We start from the raw sequence: 26,760 nt of genomic DNA, 5'->3' as shown, positions 1-26,760 counted from the left end.
CCGCCATATGTTGGGTCATAGAATCCGAAACTTGTGTCAGATTTTCTCAAAAAAGGGTAGGCCTAAGGATTTTTAACCCTTCCAGCCCCAGCCATTTTTGTGCGCTCCCTAAACACAGTCTCAGCCAATACAGTAGTATTTCAGAAAAAGAGGCATGCATTCTAAAAAGTGATGTAGTATCTTTGTAATGAGGTTTATATAATAACGTATAACAATGTTTGAAGGTAAATGAACAAATATTCTGAAAAATAAAGTTTAATTAGGTTTGCTTATTTCGAAAAAAAAAAAAGGCACAAATTCAGTAGGCCTACCCCCTGAAACTGAGAATACATGCTCTTGGAATGGTGGGAGGTACAAGCGCTGCTGAAAATGTGCATGAGGCTGGAAGGGTTAATAGGGTACGTCACATTTTTGCTTTTTGTTTCTCTTTGAGTTATATTAAAACATATAAACCCATAAAATCTCACTCGTATGAGTATCAATAATACAATTTTATGCTGTTAAGTTCAGTTCAATATATAACATCTTTTTCTTTAGTGAAATCATCATCTATTGAAATGTATCATTACATTTGACTCTTTTAATATCAGGTCCAGCTAAAATGCCCTCTTTCCGCCTAGCGAAACTGACACTTAGGAGTTGGTTTTTCAGCCCAAACAATGTAGCAGCACACCAGAAAAGCACTGTGGGTGGACACGAAATTCAACAATTAATTCTTGAAACGACACAACAAAACTATGGGAATCACTTACATCAGTTTTAATAAATAATCACCAAATGAAGTTTCCAAGTGACTCAATTACACAATTTTATAACACTCTTTAGGTTTTATGCACTGCCTTCCGCACTTTGGACTACATTGTTTCTATCACTGTTTCTATTATTAATAAACTGTAGAAATAATAGGATTCTAAACTTTTGAACAATATGTCTTTTTAAAAATAAAAATGTGATGTAGGACATTATGCAAGTATAACACACTTGGTCGACTGTCTTTCTGGAAAGAATTAACGTTATTCCCCTTGTTTCATAGAGCCTGTTATTCTTACTTCCCCTGAGGAAATCAAGAATACCTGAAACTGTATTTATATATAATGTGAATTCTGCAAAAATACTTGACCTGATAGATCTAGATGAAAACTAAGAACTTATTTGGAATCAGCTCATTTCAATTTCCATAAGAATTGACGACTTTCGTAGCTAAGCCTTTTTCATTGTTGACCAGTGTAATTAATGTATAGCTGAGAAAGCTTTTACTTATTATGTGGGTGAGCTGTTTTTCTTGTGCACATGAAATTTGTGTGTGTGGGTGTGTGTGTCAGGTTTACTCTCGGTAACCATGTCATTGATGTAAAGTGCTCAGAGCTTATACTTGTACCGGATAGAGCTCTATATAAATGTGATCTATTATTATTATTATTATTGTTACTATTATTGTTACTATTACTATTATTATTATTATTGTTACTGAGCATTTGCCAAAAGGTGGGATACCTGGGTGTGACAAATGAGGTCCAAAATCAACTTTATGTAATAATTCTTTAATCACCCATATTATATAGCCTAATGATTGCTCTTTCAGGCTCAGTAACTGCCAAAGCTGTATATGCAATGGTCTTGGTGTAATTCTGACTTGAATGACGGAAATAGCAAAAAGTTCGTTCATAACAATGATGACACAAATTTATGAATACTCAAAGTTCATTTCTTCAGCTAGGCTGATGTTATATTTTGAGACATAGCCAATGACTTCCAAAAATACATAGAATTGACAATTTATAAAAATCTTTATTAATTTTTGATAAAATTACTTTTTTGTGTCATAATAGTTATGAACGAACAATAAGTGACCAAAATACTATCAATTATATCAAGTTTCATCGACTAGAATTGTCTAAAATAACACTCTGGTCTAATTATAGTCAAGTGATAAATGAAAGACCATTGAACAGTTATTTTTAAACGCAAACTGGTCTTAGGGCATATTATGCATAAATTTAAAGTTCGTTCATAACCATTATGACACACTGTTTCGTTCATAACTATTATGACAAATTTTACTTTTGGCCCCTAAAATTTACTTATATTGTTCTGTCTTTCACATAAAACGGTTTTCATTTATGAGGCTTTCCTTAAAATATGATAGATTCCTCTATATAGGGAGAATTCAAAGTTTATTTCCTGAAAAACCCTTAGAATACCTTTAAAATGGTTCGTTCATAACAATTATAATGACAAACTTCAATTTTGACCTAAAAATTTACTCATTTTGATCTGTCATTCATTTTTTAAAACTTTTATTAAATGAAACTCTCCTCATAATATGTATCTCTGTACATGTTTTTAAAGTTTGTTAACACTGAAAAGCCCTCAAAATATATAAAATAGACTATAAATAGTTCGTTCATAACCATTACTACAAAAGTATAATACTAATTAAAATCCACACCCATACACTTATGATAAAAATCAAAATATCAGAATGTATGCAAGGTCTATTCTGTCCTTTAGTTGGGTTAAAATTAAAAATACATCCCAAAACAACTGTAAATTACATGGAATAAGGTTTCGTTCATAACCGTTATGACACACTGTTTCGTTCATAACTATTATGACAAATTTTACTTTGGGCCCAAAAAATTAACTTATTGTTCTGTCATTCACATAAAATTGTTTTAATTTATGAGACTCTCCTCAAAATAAGGTTATATGTTGGAAGAATTCAAAGTTTAATCACTGAAAAACCCTTAGAATACCTTTAATTGTTCGTTCATAACTATTATGACAAACTTCAGTTTTGACCTAAAAATTAATATTTTGACCTGTCATTTACTTTAAAATTTTATATTAAATGAAAGTTTCCTCATAATATGTATCTGTGTACATGTTTTTAATGTTTATCAACTCTGGAAAGCCCTCAGAGTACAATATGTAGTTCGTTCATAACCATTACTACAAAAGTAAAATACTAATTAAAATCCAGACACCCATACACTTATTATGATAAAAATCAAAATATCAGAATGTAAGCAAGGTCTAATACATCCTCAAGTTGGGTTAAAATTAAAAATACATCCCAAAACAACTGTAAATTACATGGAATAAGGTTTCGTTCATAACCATTATGACACACTGTCACGTTCATAACATGATGACAATCCATTATGACAAGCATATTTTTGCCTCTTCTTCACTTCTCTTTTGAGTCATCGGCACGATACTCTTCCATGTTCATTCCACCATGTAAAAGGATGTTGTGAAACAGTGGGAAGTCCCTCACATGGTATTTTGCAGAAATATCATAAAGTGTTTGTTCATAACATCATTATGACAAACCTGGATTATCTCAATCAAAGTCATATTTAAGCAAAACCATGCGATGGAGCGGAAAATTACCCTTCTGATGGATCAATGTCAAACCAATGTTTAATACCGGTCATTCCCCGGGATGATATGTTTAACTATTTGGGTTTTCTAGACCTTGGAAAGTCTGATGATGTAATTATGACACGAGTTATGAACGAACTTATAAATTTTACTCAGCAATAACATCATCAAATAATGTAAAAAAATAAAACCCTTTTAATGGACACATGCTGTTATGATGGTGTATACAAACTATTTTCAGTGTTTGAATGCACTTCTGTTTGATAGTTTAAGATTAACAATATTCTGTATTTAACATACAATTACGTGTGCACTCAGGATGAGTAAAAAATGCCCTATTTTTAGTGCTATTATCTTTCTATGGCATGTAGAGATATAAGATGCACACATCAATCTACTTGCTCATGCAGCTTGACCAACTTATTTCCTTGCCATATGCATAAAGTTTTCAGAAGAAAACATATTTTACCATGAGTAGTGGTTGATTTAAAAAGTCCTTAAGCAAACACCCCCACCTTTTGGCAAAAGCTCTACTATCATAATTATTATTATTTTAACTTAGTGGCTAGCCGCCCGATCTTGGTTGACTATACGAATTAATTCGGTCGATTAGCCTGACGCTTCTGGCCCAAGGGGATTTCTGCGTATGGTCCGTGTTCTGGCCCGTGTGGTCTCTCTCTCTCTCTCTCTCTCTCTCTCTCTCTCTCTCTCTCTCTCTCTCTCTCTCTCTCTCTCTCTCTCTCCCTCTCCCTCCCCCTCTCCCTCTCTCTCACTCTTTCTCTCCCCCCCTCCCCCCTCTCATTTTCTCTCTTTTTAGATTTATTAGTGGTTTTACGGCACTCGCAACTGGTCAATGATGGCTTCCTGAGATACTTTCCCATGATATTGGGCAAAATGGTTTTTATTGGAACTTGGGCACTATAAATCTTCCAGCCCATGTCAAAGGTACATCAGGTGGGAAGTGCAGAGAGCAAACTCACATGTACTCTATACATTGTAATCCGTGACATCTTCTACCATGATTAATTTATTTGGAACACTTTTGATCCACTGTGCTTTTTTCTGAATCTTTTGGAAATCTATATTATTATTTTGCTATCTCCCTTTTGGCTGGCATAACCACTTCTACAGCCCTATCCCCCCTATCCCCTACACTTTCTTCCCATGTTCAAAATTGAAATGTTGCTCACACGGTTCTTTGCGCTGAAACGGAGACGTCAGCTGAAAACTTTTTCACAATAACAGTAGACTAGTAACAATAACACTTAACATGAAAGAAAACTAGACTCTCGGCTGAACACTAAAACATACAATATAAGCACAAATTTAATCCTTAGAATTGAGTGTAGTGAAAATACATCCAATCAAACGAAAAAAACGTGTACTTCCCAAGAGCACTGAACGAAACAATGAAGAGGCTAGGAGATTAGACAGACAAAACGGCTACACACTACAGACTACACATATTACTATTACACTATCGGCACGCAAAAGCGTAATGCAAAAATGTTCCACCACCTGTATACGTGTTAGTATTAGAGCTTTTCACATTGATCCTCGATAAGATAAGAACCGGTCTCGCGGCGAGCTTATCAAGATAAGGTCGCCCACCCCGGCCTCCATGCCGGAGCCAATCGTCCGGGATATACGGCCTCCCCTGAGAAGGCCTAGGTCAGTACCAAATAAGGATTCTACGCCGGGAGACTGCGGGAATTTATTACCCGGGAATCTGAAAAAAAATCGCAAAATGCACAAAGTCCTCGAAACCAAATCTGAAAAGCCTTCTGAGTTCATATTTTAGTGGTCGCGTATGCAATATTACGTTCGGCTTTCCCCTGTCCGAGAGTACGTTTCACGCGAATGAGCGGCTATGGCGGCCGGCGGAAGTGTAGGTGTAATACTGAGGCTCCATTGGGAAAATCAAAATCTACTTTCGCTTTCGTTACCGCTCAGAAGTGTCCTATGATAGTTCGTTGACGTTAGATTTACAGTTAATAAAAATTTGTAACCTGCAGTTTGTGCGTAAAAAACACAGAGTAGCCATAAACATTAAATCGATATTCTCACTGATGTCACTATAATGACAAAAAAAGGGAGAAAAAGAAAACACGCGTCCTCCAATTTCTAGATTGTCGGGCCCGTCATCGTGACCGGTCAATGAACCTGTGAGAGTTCGTGAGTATGGCATGAGCAAGGGACCGGCCGGTGGTTGTTGGGGAAAGTCGAATCAAAGTTCATTCAAAGTAGGTGTGTAGGAATTGAGGGGAGGTGTTTAAATAGTTTAATGCAATAAAGTCTACGGCAGCAGGAGAAGGCCGCGGTGCAAGAAACTGATGCTAAAAAAATAAAAACGATAAGTGGAAGTGGTTTTGACATTTTACAATCGAGTGCGTAAACGAGGGAGCATTAGAGCTCAGGCTTGATGATTGTATCTTCAAGGTTGGTGTTCCCGGATTTGTCGGATTTGTCAGTGATGACAAATTGAATAGGTGCAATGAGGAAATGCCATTTTAAACCATCGGGAAGCTCTATGTTGGGTGCCTATGCATCATGATCGCTTGCTTGTTGCTGATTAAATACTGGTACTGAGATTTAGCAGTTTGAAAAAAATCAATACTTAGTCCATGATGCAGTGGTTCACTGATTGCCAGGTTTTCAGCATCACTATATCCCACACTCTTACAGTTACAGTCCTTCCAGCTCCGGCTCTGTCGGTACACGCTCTCTTTTATTTTCACTTTTTGCTCTGCCGTGAGTCTAACTATAAAGGTTTTATAAATAAGTTTTGTCTTGCATGCTTTTTAAAACCGTGATTGCTGAAACCAAACATGGTTTTAGCAATTGATGTTCTTTTTGCCTCTCCTCAGGCCCAGATCAGGATTCATTTTGTATTTTTAGGGCAAAACTAGTTAAAATTAATTGTCTGTCATACCTAAGCCACGAAGGACTTCTCAGTGTCCTATGCTAATGTCGGGAAAAGTATGTTTTAATTTAGTTTCTATTGGTATGGGCTAGGGCTTTTGAAGTCAGTTTGGCAATCACCCTGCATTCAATTCCAGATTCAATACTGAATGATATGTGCCTTGAACGATAGTCCATAAAATCATAAAAAAAAAAAACCCAACCTCGCCTCATTTCATACTCAATGTTCATTGTAACTTGTGCACACCCATACACCCCCTTCCTTCTCCACGCACATATATAGGCACATGCGAGAGCATGACAACATGCACACACACACACACACACACACACACACACACACACACACACACACACACGCACGCACACATGTGCATGCACAAGCAAGTTTTCAAAATATAATTACCCAATATCACGGAAAGCAAGCGCGTTCGATGGGGCAGCGATCATCTTTTTTTTTCTTCTTTGTCTTTGTACTACCTGATTTTGGGCCAATCTATCTGAAAATGACCCTGAATCTACCTGAAATGGGAACTTTGAGGTAGGCAGCCCTGAATTAGGTTTAAAATTTTCATGAAAATGATTGATTTGCAACAGTTTTAGTAGCCATGTGTGATCTGCAGCAAAAAAATATACAAGTCTTTGACCCCCAAAAGAAGTGCAACTATGTGCAGGAATGAAAGTAAATATTAACCAGCTGCCCGTATTCCTACTTATACAGAACAGGGACAAAAGATGGGACTACAGGAGCAGAAGTAAAATTTCATCAAGGGATGTTTTCAGTTATTTTCTGAGTGCTTACAAAAGTTTTAGAAAATTCACTGCTTACTTTAGGGCAATTTTTCAAGCTTTATGAACACTTTCATGCTAAACAATTATCGGAAATTGATATGTCATACAATTTCTCATCAGAATTGATACAAAATTTTAAAAGATATACCCCCAGTGGGTCGGGGAGATATAAATAGACCCACTGCGTCGTCTGCAGAAGGTGCAACCCCCTCAAAGGCGGAGTGTCGCACACGGACTCCAACCCTCTGGGATCCGTGTGCGACACTTACTTTGGTGTATCTTCCTCTTCTCCTTCCTTCTTTCTTTCTTCTTCTATCTTTCCTCCCACCGCTGACCTCATGTGCAGCAAAAAGAGAGGTCACCCATCCCACAGAGTGGGCGCCTCGTTGACCGTGAGGTGCGACCCGTGCGGAGGGAAACCGGGCACCTGGCGGTTGAGGTGAGATCAGTCTATGGACTGTCCCTCACCAACACACCTCTTTAGCCCAGGTTTTCCTCTTAGACGCTGACCTCAAGTGCAGTAAAAAGATAGGTCACCCATCCCACAGAGTGGGCGCCTCGTTGACCGTGAGGTGCGGCCTCCAGGCCGAGGCCAACATACCACCACTCTCACTCAGACGCACACAACTTTCACTACAATATGCAATTAAACAGAGCTCAACACCGGAAAATCCAGCGCACAATTGCATTTTTAAAACAAACCCAGAAACCATAAACAAATTTCAAAACAATGAAAAACTCATCAAACCCTTCAGCCTCAGAATTCTTGAGGACCTCAAAAACTTACACTTTTCCAAACAAGACATCCAACAAATTCTTTTCCCCGACCTTCCTCCGTGGCACCTCTCCAAGGCAAAAGTAGACTTACAGCTGACCGCACACAACAAAGAAAGCACTAACACCAAAACTTTTAAAGAAGAATACAAAAAAACTAATAGATGAATACCCCGGTGCGGAGCTCATCTTCACAGATGGCTCCAAAAAAGACAATGAAGTGGGCGCTGCAGCCCTATCTTCCAACAGTACACACCATGCAGAGGAGAGCTCATCCTAAAGCCTCCATTTTCTCTGCGGAGGCCACTGCCATTGACATGGCACTGGACTCGGTAGAAAACTCTCCTAACACATCTTTCCTTATCCTTTCTGACTCTCTGTCTTGCATCACCTCACTCACAAACTACACACTCCTACATCCAAAAATAGTTAGGCTACAACAGAAAATTCATACACTATCCGAAACAGGACAAAACATCATGTTCGCATGGATACCTAGCCATGTGGGCATCCAAGGAAAAGAGCAGGTAGACGACCTGGCGAAGAAAGCCTCATCCCTTCTGCTGGGATCAACGACAAACAGTCTCCCTCCTCCCTCAGACTGACTTTAGAAATAAAGTCAAAAAGTACACTTCCAGTCTGTGGGAGAGCCACTGTTAAAAACAGAAAAACAATAGACTATATGTTATAAAACCCAAACTAGAACAGCGAAATCCTTCGGACCTCTCCAGAAGAGACGAAGTCATTTTTATTCGATTGGGCATCGGACACACGGCCTTGACCCACAAATACCTCCTACAGAGAGATGAGAAGCCGTTCTGTGTCGGATGCGACACAGATTTTACCATTAGACACATCTTAACCGAATGTCTAGACTTTGGAGAGATCCGAAGGAAATATTATAAATGCAAGAAATTGCAAGACATTTTTTCCGTCGTTGGTCCTAGCAGAATTTTGAATTTTACGAAAGCCATTGGCCTTTATGGCAAATTATAAAATAAAATCGTACTATTTAAAATTTTTATTGTTACCTATAAGAGTTGTTTTAAATTTTTAAAAATATATTTACACCGAATTTTAATATTTTAGCATTTTAAAGTCCAAAAGATAACCAACCGTGCTGTGAACTGTTGCGAATGTAAACAACTTGTGTTTCGCGCGCTCATATGACCTTATACAGTTGCGAGGGCTGTAAAACCCTGTACTACTAACTAACTAACCAAAACTTTTAAAGCAGAATACAAAAAAGTAATAGATAAATACCCCGGTGCGGAGCTCATCTTCACTCATGGCTCCAAAAAAGACAATGAAGTGGGCACCGCAGCCCTATCTCCCAACAGTACACACCATAGGAGACTCCATCCTGAAGCCTCCATTTTCTGTGCGGAAGCCAGTGCCATGTCACTCCGTAGAAAACTCTCCTAACAAATCTTTCCTTATCCTTTCTGACTCTCTGTCTTGCATCACGTCACTCATAGACTACACACTCCTACACCAAAAAATAGTTACGCTACAACAGAAAATTCATACATTATCTGAAACAGGAAAAAACATCATGTTCGCATGGTTACCTAGCCATGTGGGCATCCGAGGAAACGAGCAGGTAGACGACCTGGCGAAGAAAACCTCATCCTTTCTGTTGGGATCAACGACAAACACTCTCCCACAGACTGACTTTAGAAATAAAGTCAAAAAGTACACCTCCAGTCTGTGGGAGAGCCACTGGGAAAAACAGAAAAATAATAAACTGTATAACATAAAACCCAAACTGAAACAGCGAAATCCTTCGGACCTCTCCAGAAGAGACGAAGTCATTTTTACTCGATTGCGCATCGGACACACGGCCCTGACCCACAAATACCTTCTACAGGGAGATGAGAAGCCGTTCTGTGTCGGATGCGACACAGATTTTACCATTAGACACATCTTAACCGAATGTCTGGACTTTGGAGAGATCCGAAGGAAATATTATAAATGCAGGAAATTGCAAAACATCATTTGCGTTGTTGGTCCCAACAGAATTTTGAATTTTATGAAGGCCATTGGCCTTTATGGCAAATTATAAAATTAAAATGAAACAATATTGTTAAAAAATTTTATTGTTATTTATAAGAGTTGTTTTAAATTGTAAACATATATTTACACTGAATTTTAATATTTTTGCATTTTAAAGTCTAACTGTCAACCAACCGTGCAGTGGACTGTTGCGAATGCTACCAACTTGTGTTTCGCGTGCTCATATGACCTTACGCAGTTGCGAGCGCCGTAAAACCCTATACTACTACATCCCTTTGATGGAGTGTGGGGTGGGCCTTCTCCCTTCCCCCCAGACCCCTCCCCCCGCCTCCCAGCCCCCTTTGTCTGCTCCACCTCCCCCTACCCCTCCAGCAGACAAACCCTTACCTATGGAGGAGGACAGCTCCGACCCCCCTCCCCGGCCTGACTCCGGGAAGGGCGGAGTCTGTCACTCCTCCAAATCCCCCACTAGACCGCCGTCCAATCCAGGACGGCTGCCTAGAAAACACTCTACCTCCCCCGCAAGGAGGAGTCAGAATGTTTCTTTGAAGCCGGGGCCTTTGAGCTCCAAAATAAAAGCTAAAAAGATATATATATAATAATGGCGGTCCTGCAATGGAATGCCGGCGGAATCCGACCTTCCATTGCAGAATTGCAACATTTACAGGCCACACTGTGCCCACGGGTGGCCTTTATTCAAGAAACAAAATTCACCCCGGCCTCAACCATAGACTTAAGAGGATTTACTGCGTACCATCACATTCACACGGAGAACCAGATTGCTTCCGGTGGTACCACCATCTACACCGACAACATCACACTCCACAGACAAGTACATCTTAAGATGACCCTCCAGACTATTGCCGTACGGGTCACCCTGCACAGACCAATCACGATCTGCTCAGTTTATATCCCACCAAATTACCCCCTCAAAATAACCCAACTAAATGACTTAAAGACTCAGCTTTCAAAACCCTTTATATTGCTAGGTGATTTCAATGCCCACATTGGGGAGACAAACCTACAGACCAGAAAGGAAAAAAAATAGAAAACTTTTTATTTCAAAAAAACATTTGTCTCTTAAATGATAGGTCCTCAACTTACAGAAACAGAGCCACTTATGGCACTTCATCCCTTGACCTCACCTTTTGTACCCCTGACCTAGTCCCAGATCTTGAGTGGTCTGTGCTGGATGACCGTACGGACCATTTCCCAATTCTTCTCAAAAACAATAGCCTCCAAAACGACCCGATCCCAGAACGCTTCAACTTTTTAAAAAACCGACTGGGGCGGGTTTGCCAATTAATGTTCCCAGATTCTTAATCCCAATTTCGACCTCAACTACAATAAGTTCCATGAAAAGCTTTTAGAAATATGCCACGAACACATACCAAAAACAAAAACAAAACCGCGGAGGAACAAGGTCTGGTTCTCTTGGGAATGTGAGGATGCAGTTAAGAAAAAGAAGGCAGCGTATCGAAAGGCTGTCAACAACACCACCATAGAAAACAAGATCAATTATTTAAAGGCTCGAGCTGTGGCACGTAGATGCCTCAGGGAGAGCAAAAGACAATCATTCCAACCACTCAACCAAGTTTTCAAAATTGCTAAAAAATTCTTAGGTAGACGCACAGACACCATTCGGCACGTCCAGAGGCGGGATGGAACCACAGCTGAAACACAAGTAGACATCGCAAACACAATAGCTACATCTCTCGCCAAAAACTCATCCCAAGCAAACTACAACACCACTTTTCAAAACATTAAAACTAACAGAAAAACAACACCTAAACTTCCATTCAAACAACACTGAAACCTACAACGCAGACTTCACAATAGACGAACTAACATCGTGCATCTCGGACCTGGGCGATACAGCCCCGGGACCGGATGACATCCACAACCAGATCATTAGACACCTACCCTCAGAAACACTCACACTCCTACTATACATATACAACGACATGTGGCGGTCGCACTCCTTTCCGGAGTCTTGGCGTCTCGCCACTGTCATTCCAATACCCAAACCAAACAAAGACCACACACACCCATCCAATTACAGACCAATAGCACTAACGAGCTGTCTCTGAAAACTGACTGAAAAAACGATTCACAGGCGACTCTTGTGGTTTCTGGAAACAACAGGCTTGCTAAGCGGTCTCCAGTGCGGATTCAGGAAAACTCGATCCACTCTGGATCACCTGGTCCGCCTGGAGACCTTTATACGCGAGACGTTTGCTGAGAGAGGCCACATGATTGCCATCTTTTTTTACCTAGAAAAAGCCTTCGACACAACCTGGAAGTACGGCATTTTTCGAGACCTGCATGCTCTCGGCATACGCGGTCACCTCCCTGCCTTCATTGGCAACTTCCTGAAGAACCGTTCCTTTAAGGTTCGTGTCGGATCCTCCCTTTCAGACCCCCACCAACAGGAAGAAGGAATCCCCCAGGGGAGCATCCTTTCTCCTCTCCTATTCGAAATTAAAATAAATTCCATAGTGAAAACCCTCCAAAACAGCATAGACAGCTCGTTATACGTTGACGACTTTTTGATATGCTGCCGTTCGAAAAATCCTCATTTGAGATCTATGGAAAGGCAGCTGCAAACGCAGCTGCACAAACTCGAAACGTGGGCAAACAATAACGGTTTCAAGTTCTCCCTGTCAAAGACGGTTGCAGTACACTTCTACCGAACAGGCAGACGTGCTGCAGCCGGATTTGACTCTATATGGGGAAAAGATTCCCGTCCAGGACCAAGCTTGTTTCTTCGGCGTCATTTTCGACAAAAAACTCAAATTCATGCCACATATCAAAGACCTTCGTGTGAGGTGCCAGAAAGCGCTCAATGCTTTGAAAATTCTATCGCATCCGGAGTGGGGCGAAGACTCAAAACACCTTCTACACTTGTACATCTCCCTTGTCCGGTCCAGGCTTGACTACGGCTGTCAAGTCTACGGATCGGCAAAACCACACATCTTAAAAATGCTGGACCCAGTACAAAACCAAGGACTCTGCCTCGCTCTGGGGGCTTTCCACACTTCTCCGGTGTAGAGCCTCCAGGCCGAGGCCAACATACCACCACTCTCACTCAGACGCACACAACTCTCACTACAATACGCAATTAAACAGAACTCAACACCGGAAAATCCAGCGCACAACTGCATTTTTAAAACAAACACAGAAACCATATACAAATTCCAAAACTACGAAAAACTCATCAAACCCTTCGGCCTCAGAATCCTTGAGGACCTCAAAAACTTACACTCTTCCAAACAAGACATCCAACAAATTCTTTTCCCCGACCTCCCTCCGTGGCACCTCACCAAGGCAAAAGTAGACTTACAGCTGACCACACACAACAAACAAAGCACAAACACCAAAACTTTTCAAGCAGAATACAAAAAACTAATAGATAAATACCCCGGTGCGGAGCTCATCTTCACAGATGGCTCCAAAAAAGACAATGAAGTGGGCGCCGCAGCCCTATCTTCCAACAGTACACACCAGAGGAGACTCCATCCTGAAGCCTCCATTTTCTCTGCGGAGGCCACTGCCATTGACATGGCACTGGACTCTGTAGAAAATTCTCCTAACAAATCTTTCCTTATCCTTTCTGACTCTCTGTCTTGCATCACCTCACTCACAAACTACACACTCTTACACCCAAAAATAGTTAGGCTACAACAGAAAATCCACACACTATCCGAAACAGGAAAAAAGATCATGTTCGCATGGATACCCAGCCATGTGGGCATCCGAGGAAACGAGCAGGTAGACGACCTGGCGAAGAAAGCTTCATCCCTTCTGCTGGGATCAACGACAAACACTCTCCCACAGACTGACTTTAGAAATAAAGTCAAAAAGTACACCTCCAGTCTGTGGGAGAGCCACTGGGAAAAGCAGAAAAATAATAAACTATATGAAATAAAACCCAAACTAGAACAGCGAAATCCTTCGGACCTCTCCAGAAGAGACGAAGTCATTTTTACTCGATTGCGCATCGGACACACGGCCCTGACCCACAAATACCTCCTACAGGGAGATGAGAAGCCGTTCTGTGTCGGATGTGACACAGATTTTACCATTAGACACATTTTAACAGAATGTCTAGACTTTGGAGAGATCCGAAGGAAATATTATAAATGCAAGAAATTGCAGAATATTTTTTCCGTCGTTGTTCCCAGCAGAATTTTAAATTTTATAAAGGCCGATTGTAGAGTGAATTTGATATATTTAAATTTTTTTTATTGTTACTTAAAAGAATTGTTTTAAATCACAAATGTATTTACACTGAATTTAAATATTTTAACTTTTTTGCATTTTAAAGTAAATTAGTTAACCAGTCGTGAAGTGAACTTTTGCAAAGGTGAACAACATGTGTTTCGCGCGCTCATATGACCTTAGCAGTTGCGAGCGCCGTAAAACCCTATACTATACATACATGCTCATATGACCTTATGCAGTTGCGAGCGCCGTAAAACCCTATTCTAAGACAAAACTTTAAAAGATATTTTATCACCAGTCCGGTGTATTTCTGGTGGAATGCCTTAAGTGGCTGGTTGAAGAGTTGGCAATAAGGTCACATTTAAGATGGAAAGATTATTTAATTGTTCAATTGTAAAGCATTTACTTTTGCAAAAATATTTTTTGAAATCCCATACAGTTTATTTTCTGATTGTTTCATTTCTATCGTCTGTCAGAAATTTTTACTGAGTGATGCCAATAAAAATTGTCTACTTACCACTCTTCTTCAGCATTAGCAAAGCTGTGGTAAAACTCTTAATGAAAGTGGGTGGTTGGCGGGTGCTTTGGTGCGGTTTGCTTCTTCTTTCCTGTCAAAAATCTATCGTCGTTATTTCCCCTTCTTCTTTTTTATGTTTGTTACTCTCTTGTAACACCTCTAATCTTCTGGTGCTCATATGACCTTATGCAGTTGTGAGCGCCGTAAAACCCCTACTAAAACTAACTTTAGTTAAAATAAAAGACACCTATTTCTTTTGCCCACCCAGCTGGGTGAACGTTCCTGGCCTGTCCACAAGTATATACTAGCGTCAAGGTCTGACTACATGCGGAACCTAGTGATGACCAGTGACTGTGGTGAGACCAGGGAAGGGGAATGTCCAGTGCTGAGTGTTGGAGAGGATTTGAGTGCTGAGCTGATGGAGCAGCTGCTTTTATATATCTACACAGATACTTGCGACTACCTGCAGGTGAGTCTTGTCATGTGGCGAGGGGTTCAAAGATCCTTGTCTGTTTTGATTGTTCTCCATAAACTTATAGTCAGCAACTTTCTCCCCGTCTGTCTTTCACTGACTCCTCAAGGTTCTCTGACTTGGGTTTGGAGAGGCCACTGGTATGTCTTATTCCTTTCCTTGTGTAGTTTCTTTTCATCTGTGTTGTTTTTTACCTACTTTGAATTACTGGTATTGTGGTGTGTGCTTCTTTTTCCTCAAACCATGTTTCTTCCACAGCGTACTTATGTCTGAAAAAGTGGATGATAAGTTGGTGCTTTGGGCTTGTATGGTCTTTTCCTCAGACTTTTTTCCCCTGTATTATAGTTTTCTAATCTATTCCTAGCAAATTATGGTGGATATTATGCAGAATCTTCATAAACGCTTTCTCAACATTTCATTTTTCAATAGCTGGGTCACATAATCAAGCCTGCCATTAATGGTCACTTGGCAAGACTTGAAAGTCTGAACAAACCTCAGAAGAAAAAAGTGAATATGGAGGAGTCTTCTCTTGACAACTTTGTCCCAGCGAAAAGGATGTCAGCATTCTGTGTGCAGCAGAAGCGCAACAGCAAGGGCTTCAAGAAGGACAAGGGTCAAAAGTCCGATGTTGATGTCAAAGAGGGTGTAATTACGACCCAGAGCCCCATCAAGCTTCTTCAAGATGCAGCTCGCAGGCTTGGTGTTAAAGGACTGGCTAAAAGGTATTGTGATGGGATGGTCTGTTCAAGATCTTGGTGAAATAAATGTATAATGAGGAGAGAGAGCAAGAGTTCACATTTACTTTTGATAAAGTTTATATTAATTTCTTCAAAGCATGCTTCATTATAAATATGGCCACTCCTCCTCTTCATCTTCCAAATGAGCGGACAGCTTTGTGAACACCGAGTTAAACGATTCATTAATACCATCCGCTATAAGCTATGAAAAAAGTCTTAGACAAGACCAGGGGCAGATTTATAAAAAAGAATAGAGCTGAACACGTGCCGTATTTAGATCCACCAAAATCAAATCAGAAATGCTCAGTGAAGCACAAACCCTAAACAAAATGATTACATGATTTTTTGATTTTGCCTCCAGCATAGCATTATCCATTGAGCAACTGGACTGACAATGTCTAAGTCAATACTGACAGTGACTTCACAAGAACATATCATGTTGAATGAAAAGCACACTATGAACTTACAAATATTGACATTTTCTTTAATAAGACTGCTGAAAAAACTGAGCTTGTTTAAAGTGATACCAAGTTGCATTCTAGAAAATATCAAGCTTCTGGCAGAAGCAAATTTGAAAAATGCCATATCTTCCTTAAATCATCTGTCCCTGCAGAATTATGCAAATTTAGATGGCCAAATTTTGCAAGAGAAATGCAAAATTATGCAAAAATTATGCAAATTACCGTAACGCCATTTGTGACATGTTTTGCACTTTTTCAACAAGAATTTTCATGTTTTATCTGTCCCCGTCGTTTTATGCAAGAAAAATTATGAAATTATGCAAACTGAGCCCAAAAATGTGAAATTATGCGATTCTGTTAATTTCAACAAAGAATGATAAAGGAAAATAAAAAATTATGCAAAAAATGATCAAATTTTGCTAAATTATGCGGGGTTCATAAAACCACAGGGACAGTTTTATATACCGGGTACAGAAAAATTGAAAACAGAACATATCAGTATAAGTAATTTGTTGTATATTTGGAAAGAAAATGCACATCAGTAATAACCCCCCCCCCCCATATAATCTCTGTAACGTTCAGCTGTAGGTCTATAGGGAAAAGGAAAATGTAAAAGACATCTGGACCTCTGATCCTGGCACATCACTAAAACCAGGGACACCTGTCAAACATGAAACTCCAGCAGACATGAGAACAACTTTTGATGGATTGAAAAATTCTATAACCATTGGGCTAGCCAAGATCTTCTAACAAGGGAAATAACCAACTTGTCACTTAAATGAGACTTATTACGGTGATTACTTCCCTTTAGTCAGACGGTTAGTCTCTCTAATTTATTTTTTTGTGAAAAATGGAAAAAAACCCAAACGAAAATAACGTGAAAAATTGCGGGTGCCGCGGCCGCACAATCGCATAAACCGACGGGGACAGAATTATTCACAATGACGAGCCAACCAATCCGCCAAGCATTCTCCTCATCACTAAAACAAGCTGTGACATTGGTTCTTCTGTATGCCTGTATAATTTGGTATCAACATAAACTCAAAAAAACCCCCAGCATTTGATGGTGTTATGGAAGATATCTTCTGCTGAAGTAAAAATTTCATGCCAATTTCAAGAAGGGATACTGAGTGCTCTGATTTTGGTAAGTTTCAATTGCTGTTTTCTAGACCTAAACATAGTGTGACTTTTTTTCTCCTCAGGCTGGATGCTGTCATGTGCAGCAACAATGTGATTGTTTCACAAGGAAAGACTCTGGCCAGACCTCGGGTCAAGTTTGATAGGACCAAGCTGTGAGTGGTGGTTCAATCCAACTTTTATCACCCATCGTCCTATTACAAAACCCACAAAATACATTGCATGAACATGACAATAGCTCAGAAGTTACTGTGTATTTGCAAATTCCATTTAAATAGCTCAGGATCCAAGGACAAAAGTTAATGCAAGCTGCTGTATCAATAACAAAATTTTGTGTATAAGATGTGCCAGTTTGCTTTATCCTTGTGCTTTGTTTCATTTCTTCTTTTTGTCTAGTTTCTTGAGCTTTGGATTGCAATGGGGACTGCAGCCTTACATTCCAAACAATTGTTGACTCCATAGGTCATGTTGCTCTTTGCTGTATCATCTTTGCCCCATTTGTATGTATCAAGTCCTTTGAAGTAGCCTAAACTGTTTATGGTGAAAAAGATTTGATGGATTATGGTGAAAGATTATAGATATATGAAATGATGATTGTGGTGAATAGGACATGATTGTGGTGAAACGGATATGATTGTGGTGAATAGGGTATGGAATGATTGTGGTGAATGGGGTGTGAAATGATTGTTTTGAAGGGGATGTGAAGTGAGTGTTGTGAAAGAATGATACCCTTTCATGAGGTGTTTGTATGTTGTGTGGAGCTCAGACTTTTGATACAGCACTCATTCATTCGTTCATTCCTTTATCATTTTATTCTTTCTTTTCATCATTCATGGGTGTGGCTCAATTACAGGGTGTTGTATGATAAACAGTCATTCATTCGTTCATGCATTCATTCATTCATTCATTCATTCATTCTTTCATTCATTCATTCATCCACTCAACAATTGGTTTCATGGATAGTGTTTAATTGTACTGTAGCATGAGCATTTAGTACAATGCACATTCTCTATTCTTTCCTTAGGTAATCCTTTCATTCATTCATTCATTCATTCATTCATTCATTCATTCATTCATTATTCATTCATTTATTCATTCTTTCATTCATTCATTCTTTCATCCATTCACTCAACAATTGGTTTCATGGATAGTGTTTAATTGTACTGTAGCATGAGCATTTAGTACAATGCACATTCTCTATTCTTTCCTTATGTAATCCTTTCTTTCATTCATTTTATTGCAACAGTTGGTTGGTTGATGCTTAAGAGGGGTCTGCTCTCTCAATTTATTTCCACATTATCATCCTCCAACGTTATTGTCATTTATGGCATTGGTGGTGTAGTGGTTAGGCTCTCAGACTCAACCTTTATGTCGTGGGTTCAAATCAGCTCTTAACACAAATTTTCCTTACGTTACCGGGGTGGGAGAGGGCTCCTGGCTATAAATAGAGTAAGATTTTGTCACTTTTTTAGTGTTTGAGTGCATGTAATCCGCAGCTTGCTCTGTATGCTTCCTGGGAAGTCTTGAATGTTTCTGAGAGTTTTAGGATCTCCTTGGGTAATACTAGTTGTAAAGCACACAGAGCATACTACAGAGCATGGACTTATAAATTACTTTGTTTGTTCACTTACTGCAGGGTGTCCAGCAAAGTCGTAAAGTCGTAAAAAAAGTCGTAAATTCGGCTCCCTGGTCGCACAGGTCGTAAATGGTAGTAAATTCGCTGTGAAGGTAGTAAGCATTTGGTAAACAGTCGTAAATTAACCTGCGTATGGATTGATGAAGCCATCAAATCTTCATTGAACCCTAGCCGCGGTACATGACTCCGTTTTTGCCGGTCGCTATTGTGATATAATATTCGTTCACCTTTTCCACGTCCGAGAGTACGTTTCACGCGAAAAGGCGGCTATGGCGGCAGGCGAAAGTGTGAATGTGTGACACTGAGGCTCGATCGGGAAAATCAAGATCAAGATCTACTTTCGCTGTCAGAAATTTGCTGGCGATGGACTGATAACTGACGCAACATTTGTGACAAGCAGGTTGTGCAGTATAGAAGATATATCTAAGCCGCAGCGCAAATAAAATTTAATGTGTGCTCGGACTCATCTCTGTGCTGTCACGTGGGGGTGGGGGGGGGGGGGAGAAAAAAAAAGTACAAGTGTCGTCTGATTTTTAGATTGTCGGGCTCGCCATCGTGACCGGTCAGTGAACCTGCGAGTGTGAGCACGGCGTTTGTTGTTGGGGTTGCCAAAGTTCATTCAAAGTCTGAGTGTTGCGAAGTATAGGCCTAGGATTACGGAATGGGGTAGGGGATTATTGATTTTTTTAAAAAGATGCACTCGGGGGAGGGGGGGGGGGGTGCTGAAGGCAACACCAGAGGACAAAAACTTTGAATGGGTGATAGTAAATTATAACAATATTTTAGCTTTCTGTTCAAGGCTGGTAGATTTTCAGTGTCACTGCATCTTGCCCTCCCACAGTTCTAACAACTGTCTCACTGGATGGGTCTACTAGAGCCATTCAAGTTATTGAGTTTGAGCAATAGTTTTGCCTTTCATGTTCATAATATTATGAGTCATGACACCCAGATTGGTTCTTGACAGTCGAAATTCTTGTTCAAGGTCCTTCCGAACGCTCAAAGCAGGGTTCATTTTTTAATATGTAATAATGAGATGAAAATTTATGACACACTGAAATACTTTGGCTAAATCAAACAATACCCCAGTGCAACACTCACATGTTTTGACTTGGTATATTTTACGTGTGTGTGTGTGTGTGTTGTTATGTAACATGCCCCTGGAAAACGGATGACCCCTTGGAAAATTGAGAAGCCGGTTTGGCAGTCACTCACCTTGTGTGCATACATTAGGTCTAAATCTACCCCCCCCCCCAACCAGTGCTACTGACTTAAGTGTCTTTAGGCCATTTCCAAGGGGGGGGGGGGGTATTAACATGCCCTTATGCACCTTAGAATTGTAAGTATGGGCTGATTTATCAATGTCTTGCTTACGCTGTGCCGTAACAACATAGGGGGAACTGCTGCTTTTAATTCTCATCCTTACTATCGTCATTTTCCTCTACTTCTTTTGTATGTTTGTCACTCTTGTGACCCACCATTTCCGGGGTGCCTTGATAGTCGAAACAAGACTTTGTACTGTTGAGGCTAGAGAGGTGAGCAGAGTAAGCTTGATTGCCTGTTTGGATTTTTCTGTTGACATCCACCCCTTATCGTTCATATGAACTTATGCAGTTGCGAGCGCTGTAAAAACATTACGAAAGCTATAATTAAATGTAGCCGCGAGCAAGCTTATGATCGTCTGTCTATCCTCTATTTTGTTGACTGGACGTTGTTGCGGGTTATTTTCTTTCCATATATTATATAATGATAATATATGTTAGTGATGACGCAAATGAACTCCCTTTAACCCCCAGTGGGTCGGGGGGATATAAATAGACCCACTGCTTCGTCTGCAGAAGGTGCAACCCCCTCAAAAGCGGAGTGTCGCACACAAACCCCAACCCTCTGGGATCCGTGTGCGACACTTCCTTTGATGTATCCTCCTCTTCTCCTTCCGTCTTTCTTTCTTTTTCTATCTTTCCTATCACCGCTGACCTCATGTGCAGCAAAACGAGAGGTCACCCATCCCACAGAGTGGGCGCCTTGTTGACCGTGAGGTGCGACCAGTGCGGAGGGAAACCGGGTACCTGGCGGTTGAGGTGAGATCAGTCCACGGACTGTCCCTCGCCAACACACCTCTTTGGCTCAGGTTTTCCTCTTAGAAGGGAGGGTGGCACGGCCCATGCCACTCAATCGGTTGAGAGCTGAAACCCCATCAAGCCCTGGGTCAATCTTGACGGGAGGGTCTTGTACTTTCTCGTTGAGAGTATAGCTCCAGGGTAGCCCTGGCACAGCGCTAGTCATCCAAGCAATGTGTCCCCTTGTTGGGCTCCATGGCGGGCGGGGAGCCCCGGAGTTGAATCAAACAAAACACTCTCATGGGTTCTAAAACTCAAAAAGACCCTTCCCCAGCTCCCAACATCAAAAAGTCTCGGCTCGCGGAAGCGGGTGCAGCCGCCGAGCCGAGAAAAAACTCCGAAACTGGAAAAAGGACCTTTACGTCTGCCTCTTTTCTCCCTTCTCCCAGGGAGCTTCCAAAGCAGCCGTACGTGGCCATCAGCTGCAAAGAAGACGCGCAGAAGAAGATCACTGATCTGAATCTGTTCAAGACGGGAGATGCACTAAGACAGGTTCTGGGATACATTCCTACGAATGTCCAGAAGCTGTCCTGTGGTGTACTCCTCGTCAAGTGCGCAACAGAGACTGAAGTGGCCAAACTTCTGAACATCACGACCTTCGGCAGTATTCCATGTACTTCCGAACGATACCAGAAGTTGAACTGCTCGAAGGGCGTCGTCCGCAGCCATGAACTAAAGGGCTGCAGCATGGAGGAAATTGTGGCGAACTGCGAAGGTGTGATTGACGCCCGCCGGATTACTCTCCGACGGGGGGAGACCACCCTCGAAACAAGCACGGTCATCCTGACCTTTGATTCGTGTCGCCCTCCAGCCACCGTTCGGGCATCGTACTTGGTCTTAGACGTGCGACCCTATGTACCGAACCCTCTGCGCTGTTTGAAGTGTCAGAAGTTCGGACATAGTCAGTCGAGATGTCGACACGCAGCCGTGTGTCCTCGTTGTGGCAAGACCAGTCATACGCCAAGGTAGCACGGGAAGCCACGAGGTCGGCAAGTCCTTCTACTGCTGACCTCCCAAAGCCCACGGTCAACAGGCATGTCTCTGTGACTAAAACAAAAAAGGTTCTTCCTTCCACCGAGACACCTCTGACAAACCGCTTTGAGGTTCTAGGGGAGGACAGGGTGGATTCTCCCTCCGCCCTCTCTCCTCCCCCTCCCCCCTCCTCTATCACTTCCTCTTCTTCTTCCTCTTCTTCTCCTTCTTCTTCTTCTCCTTCTTCTTCTTCTTCTTCTTCCACCTAACGCCTCATCCCTCTGATGGAGCAGGAGGTGCACCCTTCCCCCTCTTCCCAGCTCCCTCCGTCTGCTCCACCCCCCCTCCCTCTCCAGCAGACACCCCCCTACCCCACCACCAACCAATGGAGGAGGACATCTCCGACCCCCCTCCCGGGCCTGATCCCGGGAGCGGCGGAGTCTGTCACTCCTCCAAATCCCCCACTAGACCGCCGTCCAATCCAGGACGGCAGCCTAGAAAACACTCTACCTCCCCCGCAAGGAGGAGTCAGAGTGTTTCTTCGAAGCCGGGGCCTTTGAGCTCCAAATCAAAAAGTAAAAATTCATAATGGCGGTCCTGCAATGGAATGCCGGCGGAATCCGACCTTCCATTGCAGAATTGCAACATTTACAGGCCACACTGTGCCCACGGGTGGCCTGTATTCAAAAAACAAAATTCGCCCCGGCTTCAACCATAGACTTGAGAGGATTTACTTCGTACCATCACATTCACTCGGAGAACCAGATTGCTTCCGGTGGTACCACCATCTACACCGACAACCACACACTCCACAGACAAGTACATCTTGAGACGACCCTCCAGGCTTTTGCCGTATGGTTCACCCTGCACAGACCAATCACGAACTGCTCAGTTTATATCCCACCAAATTACCCCCTCAAAATAACCCAACTAAATGACTTAAAGGCTCAGCTCCCAAAACCCTTTATTTTGCTAGGTGATTTCAATGCCCACAGCCCCCTTTGGGGAGATAAACCTATAGACCAGAAAGGAAAAATAATAGAAAACTTTTTATTTCAAAATAACATCTGTCTCTTAAATGATAAATTCCCAACTTACAGAAACAGAGCCACTTATAGCACTTCATCCCTTGACCTCACCTTTTGTACCCCTGACCTAGTCCCAGATCTTGAGTGGTCTGTGCTGGATGACCGTACGGACCATTTCCCAATTCTCCTAAAAAACAATAGCCTCCAAAACGACCCGATCCCAGAACGCTTCAACTTTAAAAAAGCCGACTGGGACGGGTTTGCCGATCTATGCTCCCAGATTTTTAATCCAAATTTCGACCACAACTACAATAAATTCCACGAAAAGCTTTTAGAAATATGCCACAAACACATACCAAAACAAAAACAAAACCCCTGAGGAACAAGATCTGGTTCTCTTGGGAATGTGAGGACGCAGTATAGAAAAAGAAGGCAGCGTATCAAAAAGCCGTCAACAACACCACCATAGAAAACAAGATAATTTATTTAAAGGCTCGAGCTGTGGCACGTAGATATCTCAGGGAGAGCAAAAGACAATCATTCCAAAAATACATATCCAAAATCAACAGCCAGACACCACTCAACCAAGTTTTCAAAATTGCTAAAAAATTCTTAGGTAGACTCACAGACACCATTCGGCACGTCCAGAGGCGGGATGGAGCCACAGCTGAAACACAAGTAGACATCGCAAACACAATAGCTACATCTCTCGCCAAAAACTCATCTCAAGCAAACTAAAACACCACTTTTCAAAACATCGAAACTAACAGAGAAAAACAACACCTAAACTTCCACTCAAACAACACAAACCTACAACGCAGACTTCACAATAGACGAACTAACATCGTGCATCTCGGACCTGGGCGATACAGCCCCGGGACCGGATGACATCCACACCCAGATCATTAGATACTTACCCTCAGAAACACTCGCACTCCTACTATACATATACAACGACATGTGGCGGTTGCACTCCTTTCCGGAGTCTTGGCGTCTCGCCACTGTCATTCCAATACCCAAACGTTGCAAACTAATTGAAAAAATGATTCACAGGCGACTCATGTGGTTTCTGGAAACGACGGGCTCGCTAAGCGGTCTCCAGTGCGGATTCAGGAAAACTTGATCCACTCTGGATCACCTGGTCCGCCTGGAGACCTTTATACGCGAGACGTTCGCTGAAAGAGGCCACATAATCGCCATCTTTTTTTACCTAGAAAAAGCCTTCGACACAACCTGGAAGTACTGCATTCTTCGAGACCTGCACGCACTCGGCATACGCGATCACCTCCCTGCCTTCATTGGCAACTTCCTGAAGAACCGTTCCTTCCAGGTTCGTGTCGGATCCTCCCTTTCAGACCCCCACCAACAAAAGGAAGGAGTCCCCCAGGGGAGCATCCTTTCTCCTCTCCTATTCGAAATTAAAATAAATTCCATAGTGAAAACCCTCCAAAACAGCATAGACAGCTCGTTGTACGTTGACGACTTTTTGATATGCTGCCGTTCGAAAAATCCTCATTTGAGATCTATGGAAAGGCAGCTGCACAAACTCAAAACGTGGGCAAACAATAACGGTTTCAAGTTCTCCCCGTCAAAGACGGTTGCAGTACTCTTCTGCCGAACAGGCAGACGTGTGCTGCAGCCGGATTTGACACTATACGGGGAAAGGATTCCCGTCCAGGACCAAGCTCGTTTCCTCGGCGTCATTTTCGACAAAAAACTCCTATTCATACCACACATCAAAGACCTTCGTGTGAGGTGCCAGAAAGCGTTAAACGCTTTGAAAATTCTATCGAATCCGGAGTGGGGCGGGGACTCAAAACACCTTCTCCACTTGTACATCTCCCTTGTCCGGTCCAGGCTTGACTACGGCTGTCAAATCTACGGATCGGCAAAACCACACGTCTTAAAAATACTAGATCCAATACAAAACCAAGGACTCCGCATCGCTCTGGGGGCTTTCCGCACTTCTCTGGTGGAAAGCCTCCAGGCCGAGGCCAACATACCACCACTCTCACTCAGACGCACACAACTCTCACTACAATACGCAGTTAAACAGAGCTCAACACCAGAAAATCCAGCGCACAACTGCATTTTTAAAACAAACCCAGAAACCATAAACAAATTCCAAAACAACGAAAAACTCATCAAACCCTTCAGCCTCAAAATCCTTGAGGACCTCAAGAACTTACACTTTTCCCAACAAGACATCCAACAATTTCTTTTCCCCGACCTCCCTCCGTGGCACCTCACCAAGGCAAAAATAGACTTACAGCTGACCACACACAAGAGAAAGTACAAACATCAAAACTTTTAAAGCAGAATACAAAAAACTAATAGATAAATACCCCGGTGCGGAGCTCATCTTCACGGACGGCTCCAAAAAAGACAATGAAGTGGGCACCGCAGCCCTATCTCCCAACAATACACACCAGAGGAGACTCCATCCCGAAGCCTCCATTTTCACTGCGGAGGCCACTGCCATTGACATGGCACTGGACTCTGTAGAAAATTCTCCTAACAAATCTTTCCTTATCCTTTCTGACTCTCTGTCTTGCATCACCTCACTCACAAACTACACACTCTTACATCCAAAAATAGTTAGGCTACAGAAGAAAATTCATACACTATCCGAAACAGGAAAAAACATCATGTTCGCATGGATACCCAGCCATGTGGGCATCCGAGGAAACGAGCAGGTAGACGACCTGGCGAAGAAAGCTTCATCCCTTCTGCTGGGATCAACGACAAACACTCTCCCTCAGACTGACTTTAGAAATAAAGTCAAAAAGTACACCTCCAGTCTGTGGGAGAGCCACTGGGAAAAGCAGAAAAATAATAAACTATATGAAATAGAACCCAAACTAGAACAGCGAAATCCTTCGGACCTCTCCAGAAGAGACGAAGTCATTTTTACTCGATTGCGCATCGGACACACGGCCCTGACCCACAAATACCTCCTACAGGGAGATGAGAAGCTGTTCTGTGTCGGATGCGACACAGATTTTACCATTAGACACATCTTATTCTTAACCGAATGTCTAGACTTTGGAGAGATCCGAAGGAAATATTATAAATGCAAGAAATTGCAAGATATTTTTTCCGTCATTGTTCTCAGCAGAATTTTGAATTTTATAAAGGCCATTGGCCTTTATGGCAAGTTGTAAAATGAAAAATGAAAACGTACTATTTAAAATTTTTATTGTTACCTATAAGAGTTGTTTTAAATCACAAATATATTTACACTGAATTTTAATATTTTAACATTTTAGCATTTTAAAGTCAATTAGTTAACCAATCGTGCTGTGAACTTTTGCGAAAGTAAACAACTTGTGTTTCGCGCGCTCATATGGCCTTAGCAGTTGCGAGCGCCGTAAAACCCTATACTACTGTAACAGTAACAGAACCCCCCTTTTTTTGAGCTGGCGTGGGGCTTGATTTGCTGGGTAGTAAATTTTTTTCCCAGGTAGTAAATTTTTTCAGCAAATATTGCTGGAAACCCTGTTACTGGTAGCGGTACCTGAATTGTACATTGCATTTTGTTTTATTTTTCTTATACTGTTGATACTGT

The 26,760-nt window shown here is 41.6% G+C and overlaps 1 protein-coding gene across 2 annotated transcripts in view; it reads left to right on the top strand.

The window, feature by feature from the left end:
* LOC101855031 (inhibitor of Bruton tyrosine kinase) overlaps nt 1-26,760 on the top strand; it is a 193,605-nt gene that overhangs the window by 74,011 nt on the left and 92,834 nt on the right. For both annotated transcript variants that reach the window (XM_005101740.3, XM_005101739.3), the window contains exons 14-16: nt 14,901-15,101; nt 15,534-15,826; nt 17,505-17,594. In XM_005101740.3, coding sequence (XP_005101797.1) covers nt 14,901-15,101; nt 15,534-15,826; nt 17,505-17,594 — 584 coding nt within the window. The remainder of the gene's footprint in view (nt 1-14,900; nt 15,102-15,533; nt 15,827-17,504; nt 17,595-26,760) is intronic.

The sequence above is a fragment of the Aplysia californica genome, unplaced genomic scaffold (assembly GCF_000002075.1).
Source record: "Aplysia californica isolate F4 #8 unplaced genomic scaffold, AplCal3.0 scaffold00296, whole genome shotgun sequence".
In the NCBI taxonomy this organism is placed as follows: domain Eukaryota; kingdom Metazoa; phylum Mollusca; class Gastropoda; order Aplysiida; family Aplysiidae; genus Aplysia; species Aplysia californica.
This window is presented reverse-complemented; position numbering and strand designations above follow the sequence as displayed.